Source organism: Bombus fervidus, chromosome 1, assembly GCF_041682495.2.
Source record: "Bombus fervidus isolate BK054 chromosome 1, iyBomFerv1, whole genome shotgun sequence".
Classification (NCBI taxonomy): Eukaryota; Metazoa; Arthropoda; class Insecta; order Hymenoptera; family Apidae; genus Bombus; species Bombus fervidus.
In genome coordinates, this window is record NC_091517.1 from 13,648,891 (window position 1) to 13,661,581 (window position 12,691).

At 36.9% G+C, this 12,691-nt stretch overlaps 1 protein-coding gene across 1 annotated transcript in view; it reads left to right on the plus strand.

The window, feature by feature from the left end:
- The window catches only part of Hwt (SH2 domain-containing adapter heavyweight), a 251,558-nt gene that overhangs the window by 188,058 nt on the left and 50,809 nt on the right, over positions 1–12,691 (plus strand). Inside the window, exons 3-4 of the mRNA XM_072003057.1 lie at positions 889–1,008; positions 10,094–10,229. Of these exons, the coding sequence (XP_071859158.1) occupies positions 889–1,008; positions 10,094–10,229 (256 nt within the window). The remainder of the gene's footprint in view (positions 1–888; positions 1,009–10,093; positions 10,230–12,691) is intronic.

Below are 12,691 nucleotides of genomic sequence, written 5' to 3' on the forward strand. Positions count from 1 at the left end.
CAGGCAGACAGTAAATATCGCTGATGAGCTGGTCCGGTCCTCGACGATTGGGACTTAGGGCCGGCAGTTGAGGGGAACAGGGTGCTTACCCTGCGATTTGTCGAGTGGCAGGAATCCTCGCGCTACTCAGCACTATACCACTGCCAACCACCCCCCTATATTCGCCACCTCCTCTATTCTACCCAAGTTTCAGTCTTTATCCGTCTGTTCAGCCATTCTTTATTCTCGCGATTTTTGTTTTTCCGCTCTCTTCATCGGAGATTTTTGCCAACTGAGTCGTATCTACGTAGGTACCTTGGGAGAGGCAGCAACGTTGCCTCCAACGTTGCTGAGGATTAACGCACTGCGCGGGTGATTTTTTTTTCTCTTTCCTCCTCTTTTTTTTTGTCCTTTCTCCCTGCATAGCGGGAAATTATTGCGAACGAGGGACTTCCTGCGTGCGTGAAACGACGACCGGACGATTATCCGAATTAATTCGGAAATGTTCCCTTAATGACCGACCCGGCAATATTTTTATTCCACTCGCGTTAGAGTTTCGTCCACGGCTGGGACTGTGTACTCGGTTAAGTACGATGGCGTGACTAATTGATTTTAGGCGTAATAATCCTGTCACGTACTTGTTTAGGCTACGCACAAATATGTAAATATTTTCTTTGTTATGAATTTTGTTGATAAAATGGTGGGTTATTTTATAGCGATAGAAATGAAGGGATTGCTGTAGTTACATAATTAATCCTAAAATGGAATGCAAAGATAATTTTGATACAGAATCAATCGGTTGATAATATATTGAGTTTTAATATTACCTTTTATAAAAGTCAGAGAACGTGACTTATCATATTTTCTTTCATCTGTGACCATCGTATCTTATCCTACTTTTACTTTCAGGTCTCCCTGTGCGACGATTACAGTCTACCAGTCGATTTCGTGAATAAGAGACGTCCTGCGAGTGCTGCGGGTGCAACATCCACCGTTCAGTGGGCACTACCAAGTCCTACTATCGAAAACGTGAGTTTTCTATGAACTGTAAATTGCAATTAATACACTGTGGATTTTTATGCATTTACGTAAATCCATAGTCCAGTAATTAAATTTCATATATTTTTAATCATACAGTTCGCGAAATTTCATTGGAAAGTTTTGTTCCATGAGAGCAATGATAACATGGAAATATCAGTATTTTACTTGTTAAAGGGTTCAGATAATCGTACAACGATGCATCGGTACCTATTCGATCAGACTTTATTCAAATTTTGTTGGTTCAATAAACGTGCATTGTTCGGTAATCGTGTTACTGTATCGTAACAGTTCGTTCATCGTCTGGTTTAATCGTGGCTCGTTGTCAGCGGAAGAGAATATCAATTTTGGTTTGCTTGCTCGGAATCACGAAGATACGTGAGGACATTGTAACTTTATCGAACGAAAAAATGTTCAAACGAAGAATTATTATCTTCACTTTGTCATATACAATTGAACCTACATCAAAATTAGTCGAGCATCTTTCAAATCTATAGACAGCATTTACTAAAAAAACACAACACTGTACTTTACATATTATTAACTAACCACACATTATTTATGCTTCTTTTCGATCAAATTGATGAGAAATTTTTAGTGCATTAAATCCCCCTTACAAAAGCACCAAAAGATATACATATCCAATATTAATAATTAATAAAAACAAATTTTTTGAAATGGCTAAAAAAATGTCGTCCTGAAAAACTCAATAATCTTTTAACAAAGGAATCATCTTCGAACATAAATATTAAAATTTCCAAATAACTTTCGGACACAAATCTTGTACCTCCAGGCAATCAATAGTATTGTATGTCAAGGTTCTGAACGAAAATGCGGCTTGTCAATAAATATGGACAGTATCGTATCGTTAATACGTATTTATCCTTTTAGTTGAGAACCTTGAAATACTGACAATATATATCGACAGTTTGAGGGCATCCTAACATAAACCGAAATTAAACGTCTCATTTTCTACGCTTAACCAAAATCCTTCGCTTTTAATTGAATCGTGACGAATCCAACCACGATCTTCAGCATCGATTCAGGATACGTCCGACGAGTAACCGGCGGTATTGATATTTTCTCGTGGCAGCCAAAGAATCGGTTGAAGGGAGAAATATAATTACGATGGTGACAAAATACCCGCTGGGCACGATGGTGTTAGAGGGTGGACTGGCAGCCGTAGAAGGGGTGGAAGAAGACCGGTTTCGCTGGCTGACAGAGCGCGAACGAACGGAAGGACGAAAGGGAAACGCGAGAGTAGGGCGAAACGGGATGAAAAGGGTGGAGGAGGCACGGTGACTTCCGGCGGTGCTTATAATTGTTCCAGCACTCAGCTTTGGTGCTCAGGATCGCCCGAAGCACAACGTCTAAACGCCTTTGCAGTTGAAATATACAGCTCACCTTGACTGTGCTTCCTGGTGTCCTCGAAAATGCGGTCGAAACGTCACATTTCGCCCATTCACCCACGTCTGTACGTGCTCCGGAATCTGGGTTTACTTTGTCCTGGCAAGCAAGTTGCTACACTGAATTGGACCTGGTACGCGTAAAACTGTAAATGAAAATCTTCGTACGGAATAGTTGGTGCTGGTTATGTGAAATATATAGTAGAAATACCAGGTGTTCGAGATATGATTCAGTGTACGAGGTCATCCGGAGAATTCGTGGTTGGTTAGTATCATTGTTATATAATTTTATTCCAATTCTTTGGTCGGTTGTTAGTCGTATACTGATGTGGCACGTATGCTATATTTGGGTTATGATTGGGTTGTTCGAGGTTATTGGGTGAATTTTTGATTGGATAGTTTGACTGTTCCATCATTTTATTCTGATTTTTTGGTCCAGCTCTTGGTCGTATTATTATTGGCATTATTATCATCCGATTTATTGCGAAACAGAAATAAGAGCTTAGAAACCTCACCAAAAACGCAATACGAAAGATACGGTACAAATTCCGATAAATCAAGCGGTATTTTCCCGCAATAAAAAAAGATCTTTTTTTACCGACCAGCGTCCCTGCAAAAAAAAAAAAAAGAAAAAAACAGGGAAAGTGCGGAGACCAAAGCGCAGTGGAAAGAGAAACAGACGAAAAGAAGAAAACCAAACCGACATCGCTATCGAACGCAATAAAGTCACATCGTCAGTCACCTCATCCCGATCATCAGCAAATTGCTAACTTGCTTCACGAGCGTTGCAACATAAAGGCGTCGCGACGTGAGGTTATGGTCGTCGCGAGAGAAAAGTCGTAAATAGGAAGAAGAAAAAGAAGAGCAAGACGGAGTGGAAAGAAAGATCAAGAAGGTCGGTACACCTGACTGTGTTGAACAAAGTTTCGTTCGTCTCGTTGTCACCGGTGTAGTACCGTCCCTTGACGAAAGTGCTCGTCGCAACAGTAGCGACAAAGTGGGGCGGGATCGTGAAGGGTGGAGGAAAGGGCGACAAAGAGAGGAACGGGTGCCACTTGATTCAAGAGGGTGAATCGTTACGACTCTCGCTCGTAAGCCCTACTTAATACTTTAGCGCTTTATTTTATGCGTGAGGTCGGGCACGGCTGTAGGTCGCATTTATCACTCTAACAAAGAGCCTCGCCGCGAGAAAGTTGGAGCGGGCGAAGCGCGTGCAGGAACGCCTACTTCGCGATGGAAATTTCGCGGTCGCGCGCTGCTGAAAGTGAAACGGGGATTTATGGTTTCCTAAACACCGCTGCTTCAAGGTTTCAGACAATGTTTAACCGACGGGTGAAGGGTCGTCTGCTTTGGAAACGTTCTAAATGATCTTCAAGTCGACGTTCCTGATGTGCATAGGGATTTTCTATGCTTTTATATTTATATATCTGTATATAAATATTTATCACGTAAAGATATTTTATATTTGGAAGAAGATTTTATACTGTCACGAGATCGATTTTGTTTTTCTTGCATAATTCTCTCTTTATTCGTTATACAATGAAACATACAATATGTATTTATATAAAAACCACGCAGTACGAAACCACTGGAAAATTTTTTAATCGAATCTGGAATTAAACATATACATACGTGTTTTTAATACCTTCATAATGTGTGCATATGTATTTGTATGCATTCTATTGAATATAACAAAAGTGATTCTTTACTTGATTGATGGTTATCAAATTTCATAGATTTATTATCTATTTTCATGAAACTTATATTTGTGAAGCTAAGTTGATAAAAATGAAAAAATTAATAGAAATGGTTTTTGTTATGCTTTTCTCATGCGCTATCCCGCTTTATGTTATATTTGGGATATTCGTTGGCTTTTATAATTTGTTGGAATACAACGATATTTCACGCATAGACACAAATACACAGACCCACACAGGCATTTGAACAGGACACTCACACAGGTCATCACTGAATATTATTTCAACATAAACATTGTGTCTTCCATAGATTATTAATCTTAACTTTAAGATTAAATTCTAACATAATTTCATACACTGTGAATGTGAAATACTTGCAATAATGTGTACTTTTACGTAATTTGAAATTTAATCTCATGATAGTTCATCATGGTTACTTTTTGTCGTGATTTATCTGTGTATAAAAACGGATTGGTTTTAGTTGTTTGAGGATATATCGATTTTTGCTCCCCTGAAGTAGTATTAGATGTTATAGGTAGGACCTGCGTCGCCATACATTTTTTTTCCGAGGTAATAAACACTCTCGCCATCGTTGTCCTCGCCTCTCGTTAGTGGTACTGTTATTTATGGCAGTCTAACCACCCTCGTAGCTTTAGGATTATACCTTCAGACTGCTTTAATTGACGTGTACAATATTTATTATCTATCGAAGTATTTGTAAAATTGATGTTTTCGATATATTTAATTTTTATAAAATTCTTTTCGTATTTAATTCTTATAAAATTAGATGCCTCTATTTGTTTAGAAATATCTATTGTACATTTATCATAAATTGAAAGTGAATCTTGAATCTTAAAGACATTTTATTTAAAGATACTTAATTTCATTTACGATATTATCTCGTCCGAAATATCTTTGGTTTTTAAATTTTAATATCGAACGAGACTCACGATATTGCTTTTTTTTAAAGAATGTATCACACATGTCCCAAAATAGTCTGTTAACTTCGCAAAAAAGTTCCTTCGACAGCGAAATTCGCGCATTATGCAAGATCACGGAATTTCTCAAGGTTATGAACGACACTTTATTTCTAATTCAGCTCGATGAAATACATTTCATCGACGTCCGAGAACCATCCTATCGATTCCTCTCAATTTTCTTCGAACACGACTCAGCAATAAATTATTGTATTACATAAACTTCATCTATTTTCCTCAATCTGCACATTCAAAGACCTATACATATGGCAGATTTCTTGTGGTTTCGGGCATTATAGTAATGCAGTACGAAATAGTATAACGTACCAAATGTCACGCACACGATAAAGTAGCCAGCTTATAGGCTAGCTAATAATCGTGGTCAATTATAATACGGTAGCCATATAATCGGATTAAAGTCCGATAAACCGACGGGATTATTGGCAGAGTGTTAATGTAGTTGCTCCTGCTAACTGCGGCCTAATGCCATCCCAAATAATGACGTTTAAAATTCATGTGCGGATCTAATGTCCATATGCTATGAGGTCGATGTTGTATTTTTGGTTGAGAACTATTTATATAAGTTAACAGGGTTTGCTATATCAAAAGTGCGGAGTTCGTTATAATATTTAATGGATAAACAAAATTTCAATTTTTTAGATTGTGGTGTTATAAAAAATATAAATTTGCATAGATATCTAATTCTGATCATTTACGAGATTATAATTTATTTGTTATTTATGTTTCGCTTATTTATGAGATTATTTTATTTGTCTTAAGCGGTATAAATATATTTGCTCTCGAAGTACTTAATAGCTTTAATGTACTAACGCTGAACGATGAAAATTTTCACTGATATATAATGCGACGTTCGCTAAAGTTAGCTCATCAATCTTGATTCCTGTAATCGTTGCTTCATAATCACCCACTGGAAATTTCGATATTCATCCCAAGTCCGATAATCGAGCAACTTTTTTTTCGCCTCGATATACTCTCGGAAGTCATGCTAATTACTTAGCTGCAACGCTAATTTTTGCAGTGGTTTCTTCGTTTCCTCGTTATTCAAGCGTTCTCGGATGAAGTGCAAAATTGCAAAAAAGGAACTTCGTTAAACCTCATTGATATTTCTGAACTCGTTTGAGTCTCATTATCGGATAATTGAATGAAATTCTTGTACATATGTATATCGTATTTTGTAAAACATAAACATAAAGGATTTTATTTGTTGGTCGGTATAAATACGTCAAAATATAATAAATTGTGTAGGGTTTATGATGTATTGTCTTAATTTTAGTAAAATATTACTAAAGCAAGGAAAATGCCAGAAAACTTTCCAATGTACTTGTACAAAGTACAAACCCATCTTCATCATTTTGTACGTCAATTTTGTTTCCGAACTTGCGTCATATGGAACCTGTCATGTAGTAAATGCATTAGATATCGATTTTATCCTGATTCTTATTCAACCACAAAACAGCATACATCGCTACACATTTCAGTCCAACCCTCGTCTCATCGATCATATTACTCAAACATATTTCGAACTGTCCCACATCGTCGCTCAAAATCTGTCCTTTTCTCCTATATCCTAACACATCAGCCAATATGATCGACCCTTGATACTGATGCACCCCGCATACCGATGATATGGAAGAAGAGTGACATAACGAAGAAAAATTTTTAAGTACTCAGCTATTTAAAAATAAAATTAAACAAACTCTTTTCTTTGGCTATTTAACTAACCATTTTGGGATTCTCTGATAAAATGCTGTTCATATATAATATTATTTACTATTTAAAAAAAGCTTATTTTGAATTATGACATTATTCCTATTAGGTGGCATAATTTTGTTTGATAATTATATCATTTCTGCCTTAATCGTAAATATTTCATATTGATGACATTTTTAATAAAATTTAACTCGCAGTATGTCCATCTTTCTCGCATACCCTACATCATTAAGACTATAAATCTATCAAATTATTAGCAATCGCTAAAAATTCCTAACGATATTATCTACACTGCTTGTGTGCAACAGACCCCAAGCTTGATAGCGATTCATTCGAAGAGATGATCGAATTTGCAACAGTCGATCGGCTCGCTTCCTGCATCGGCATCCCGTTTCTTTCGCCCGCGGAAGTCGCCCTCGTAATTTCCGTATAAACATCCACGAATTTATCTGTTTCAATGTGAACCAGCATCGAACAGACTGCTGGAGGTAGGAGGTTGGCGTCAGGCACGAGGGGCAATCGGCTTCGAAACAGACCCCGGGGGCACGACGTTCAAGTTTGGCAGGAGAATTCCAATTTTGGCCTCTTTCAATTTAAGGCTACTTGTCTTGCCCGTCTTCTTCTCATTCGCCTTGTACCGTAACAGGCGCTAGCCTCCGTCTGCCGTCATTTCAATTCGTCTCTCTCCGTTTCTTTGCCTCTTCCACCAGTCGACTTCTTGATTCGTGATACAACCTCCTTTCCCGGTGGAAGAACAGGGGAGGAAGGGAGAAGTTTCCATCACCATTGATCAGGCGCCTCTTTCCAGGAGTCCAGCTTTCTTCCTTCTCCTCCTCCTCCTCCTTCTTCGTTCTTTCCTGCTTCTCCCTGTTGCGTTTGGTCTGCGAGCTCCAGGACCCGAGGCCATCGTTATTGCTTTTATTATCGTTATTATCATTAAAATCGAAAGTTAGCGGAACGCGAGTCCTTCGAGATGAATGTAAAGGTTTTCTTTGGATTTGGCGGAGGGTAGATGGAAAAACGCCCTATTGTACAACTGTCTCGTTGGTTTAATAACGTGCACGTTATTTGAAATCGGCGAAATGAGACGGATAAGGTCAAGGTGAATGAAAGTGGAATTGTATAGATACCGTTTGGCTTCGAGAGTTTGTGGAAATAAGGGAATTTGGTATGGTTTTGAAAGGTGAAAGTTCACTGTTGTTTGTCAGGCGTCATGTTGATAAATGTTCGTCTTGATTTATCCCTTGATTTAGTCCCTTTTTATGCTATGATATATTTTTGAAACTTAATACGACTCTTTATTACAACAAGGAACATTGTTTTAATCCAATTACTGATTTGAGATCGTACGTGTCTTAAATTGAAATTATTCAAGCAAAGTGAATTAATTTTTGAAATTGGTCGAATAATCAGAAGCGGTAGTACATATATTTTATCGTGTAGTGAAGTAATTGTGTTAGTGCAAATTGTGTTTACATATGATACTATATTTGTTTAGTTAATAATTCACATTGCTAATTCTTTTTATACACGAGCATTCCTCTGTTCTGGTGCTCATATACTTTCGCCATTTCTTTCACTTTGCAATCTTTTACGACTGTTACTTCGTTCACTTTAATATAGCAGAAACTTTCTAAACTTTGTGAATCGGAATGTCAGCTCAACAATTCCACTAAAAAAAAAAAAAAAAAAAAATACTCACGACGCGCGAACTTGAGAAACGCAAGAAAAAATAAAATACACGTATTAAGACACTCTTCCATTACCCAAAATAAGACGACAGTCAGAAAAGTATCGCATATCTTCCACAGGGAATGTTTTCGTAAACAACTGAAGAAGCTGTGATTCGAGGAAGGAAACTCATCGAGGAAATGAGATTCTCGCTACAGCGGAACAAAGAACGTCAAGTTGAGCGATACAAATTATTAGGTCGGTAACAATACCAATTTGGCAGCGAGCTAGCCAGTTGGCTGGCTAACAACGTCCAGCGTCGACCCTTTGGGAGATACCATAAGCAAGGGGTTATTGCTGGAGTTTCTTCGACTAAGCACGCGACACGTTAGTTCAGCGCAATTCCCAGCCCTGAACGCAGCCAATTGCGGTAATGCGTTGGCCAACCAGGGAGGATAAACATTTTTAGCCGTCTCCTCCTCTTAAATGATCATTATTTCGAGAGGAAACAACTGGTGCCACGTTTTGTTTCGTATTTGCGCCGTTCCTCCGGAGATATCGTGCAACCAGTCGTCTGAAATTGCGTCTAATCTCCTTGCTTAATAAAGGATACTTAACATTCTGGTGAATTAATAGAACGCCCTGAACGTTCCCGGAATACGGTAGAGAATCGTAGAACAGGTTTCGTTAAGAGGAGCCACGGCGCTGTTATAATTACACCGCTTAAATAATTTCTTTGCCACTACGAAACTGCCTAAAATTAGTTTCTTGAATGTATTTAATAGACGACTGCTTTTGAAACTATAGATTAGAAGGGGAGTTATCGTTTCTTGGTGGAAGAAAATGATGTGAACGTGATGGCATGGAAGTGGTAGAAGTGTACAAAAGTGTGAATTAAGCTTTAATGTTATAAAAAATGATGTAATTGTTTTTAAGGAAATAGTTTTTAGGAAGAAAAATATCAATCGAAATTTATGTTAAGAGTCTAGAGTATTGAATATACTATTACTTTTCTTCTTCCTCGCTTCTTTTATCATTGTATCGCTTTCATTTTACGTGTACATCTGTGCCAATAATTTTTTGACTCGCAGTATATCACATTCCCAAACTTTCTCAACGCGTTACAGTGCGTGTGAGTTATGCACTCGACGAATTTTTTGCTCATTGACCGAAAGTACTCCATTTATCGAGTAAAAGTTTCCACGTTTCTGGTGAATTCTAGAGCGTGACAATTAACATGAGCGATTCAGAGAAAAATTTTTTCTTCCACGTTTAACCACTCTAGTTTCCTCTCTATTTAATTCCAATGCTCGTTAAAATTTTTTTGTTTTTAGGAATCTTAAATTTATCTAAAAGTATTTCTCGCGAAAATTTCTACGCGTTGCAGGAAATCTAGCGATCTGAAGGAATTGTATAATTTGTTCTTCTGTGTTTAGCTGCCAATTTTTCTCCCTGTTTAATTTCAAGGCTAATTTACTTCCTTTCAGGATTTCAAAACTATTCCAAAATCGAGACTTTCAGTCGATGATTTATGTATATGTGTAGGTGGTTAGAGATCGTAACGGAAGGAAACGATTTTCTGCTTTGTTTTCAGGCGGAAGTCGAGGTTGTGGAACAATACAGCGACCCCAGGGATAGCAAGAACAAGGCGTACGTCGAGCCAGGAGCTGAGACATCCCTGCCAACGATCTACAGCAAAGTAAATCGCAACTATTGTCGACCTTATACGGGTAAGTGGTGCATAACTTTCATGTTATACTTGTGCTTGCGATGTGACAGAAGTTTACCACCTTGCCAACGCATATCTCGCCGCAAAAGCCTACTAAAAGACCTAGCTTAGGATTCTTTATGACTCGTTTCAATTCTATTAAAGCTAGGAATGAGAAATAAAAGGAGCAATAATTTTTCATGAATAGTAGATTGAAATTATTAGATCGTTTCGGAAGTTCTGTGGTTCTTTCGTTATCAACTTTTCATGCAATTTCGTTCTCTGTCCGTGAAAGGGTACATTAATTTTTAGATGTCTATTTTCCTAATTATTCAGTTTGCAACATGTGCAAATATCAAGAAGATCAAAATAATAAAAAAGAATGGTAACTGAAAGTTCAATTCTACAAATGTGAATTGAAGAGGAAGTTCATGAAAATATTAATATTAAACCATCATATTCGGTTTTTCTGCAAGCTTCAAATTTAAGGACACGTGAAAGATAATTTTCGAGGTCTCTGGAAATTTTTACTAAATAATCAAATTCCAAATTACTGAGATTTTATAAATATAACAAAAGTAAAATAACAGGAAAATCTCTAAAGAGAAAGGATAATGAAAGAACTGCGAAAAATACGTTGAAGGCTGAATTCACAACGCTTTACTGTAATTCCATATCAAACTTTTATAAAACGACGATAAAATAAGGTAGAGTAGACTATGTTGGTTTAAAACTGATTTCCTAACAATTCTCAACAGTAGTTAAGACATATACACAATATGTAATGTATAAGAATGTATAATAAGTTTGTAGGACTAATACTGAAAGTTCTTAAGAGGATTTACGTGGCTCAGATAACATTACGTGTGCTTGTCTTACATACTGTAAAATACAAGAGCCCGAGGCGGACACTTGTACCCGAGGTTTTGGAGATGTAAAAGTAGGTTGAATCGAGTGATTAGATGTAAAGTCTTGATAAGCGTATGGCTTTGTAAGTTTCAAACGAAAGTTGCTAGATCCTGGGAGTTTTAGTTTTTGAAGCAAGAAAGCAGAAGGTGTATAAAGTACTCTGACTATGAAAAATTTAGCTGGTTACATTGGTTACGTGACAAACTTAACTTTGCTAGAAGAAGAATAAAAAAATAAAAAGGCAGACTTCTCGAGAAGAATTTTTTTTAATAATTTTAAATTATAAGACTTATTAACTAAGGAAGCTGAATTAATTTGTCTTTTCAAGAGTAAACGAATTAACTCTTTATTTAGGAATTCTCTATTTTGTTACGTGTCGCTTCGTTTCTGTTAAAAAGAAAATTCTGCCATATTTAAGCGTACAAGATGTAAAATTAACCCAACTGAAAGTGATTTGTATGTTGTATTTTAATTATGTAATTTGTAGAAGTTGCAAGTTAAAGCAGAACCCAGTTAACAAACTAAAAATTACGTTATGAGGACATCACAAGGCAAAACCACGGAAGATTCTCTACATTTTCTCCAACCTCGTTATAAATTTTACCAGTTAATTACCTGGTCTGTTTCTGAACGGAGCTCTTTAGATTTTCAATCACTGCATACACACTCCTCAAAAAAGCACCAAACTGGGAACCTTTAAATACCACTTCACTCTCCATATTTGCAAAACCAATATTTGCGTCGATATTACCAGATTCAGCGCGGAGTTTGGGGCGATACACGAACAGGCAGACCAATGATAAACCGCGATAAATGCGTGGAAATCCTAAAATGTGGGAAAAAGCAACGACGCATAAATTCTTGACATGATCTAATTAGTCGTTGGATTAAACGTGTTGGTCAGTTAACAAATGAGACATAACAGCGTTAAAATAAATAAACTAAATGTTGTTCGTAAATCAGAAATTTAGCCTGGCGTCTGGATGATAACCAGCGCGTGTTTTCGGTTGTCCGCTTATCGATTGGTTCTGTATACTCCAGCCAACTTTCTGCCAAGCTTCTCGTCGCGTTTCTTCCTTCTAAATTGAGGATGTTTTCTGGCCAAACGCGTGATCGCGTAATAATGCAGATCCTAGGACATGTTGCAACGCAAAGATTATTGCGCGATGATTTGGGGCCAAAAGAGTTGGATTTACGATGAAGAATTCGATGCTTTCGTTCGATGTTGCAGTAAACATGTAAAATTATTTATAATTTATAAGTAAAAAATCGTTATCTGTTAAATAATATTTGTTAGATGTTAATTTAAAATTAGTTGAAATTAGTAAAATAATATTTAATAAATTTGAATTGAAAGTTAACTGCGCATAGTATGATTGGTGTTTTGTCAATTATGCTATTACACGATATTTATTAGACGTTAAGTTAGTAAATTAAGTTAGTAATTAACTTAACACGAGAAAATATGAAGCGTTTTCATCGATTGTTTTATTAGAAAAAACATTATACCGAACAGGTTGTGAATGAAATGGAACCATAGAATATCGGATTTAAATACATACTTTTATTAAACTC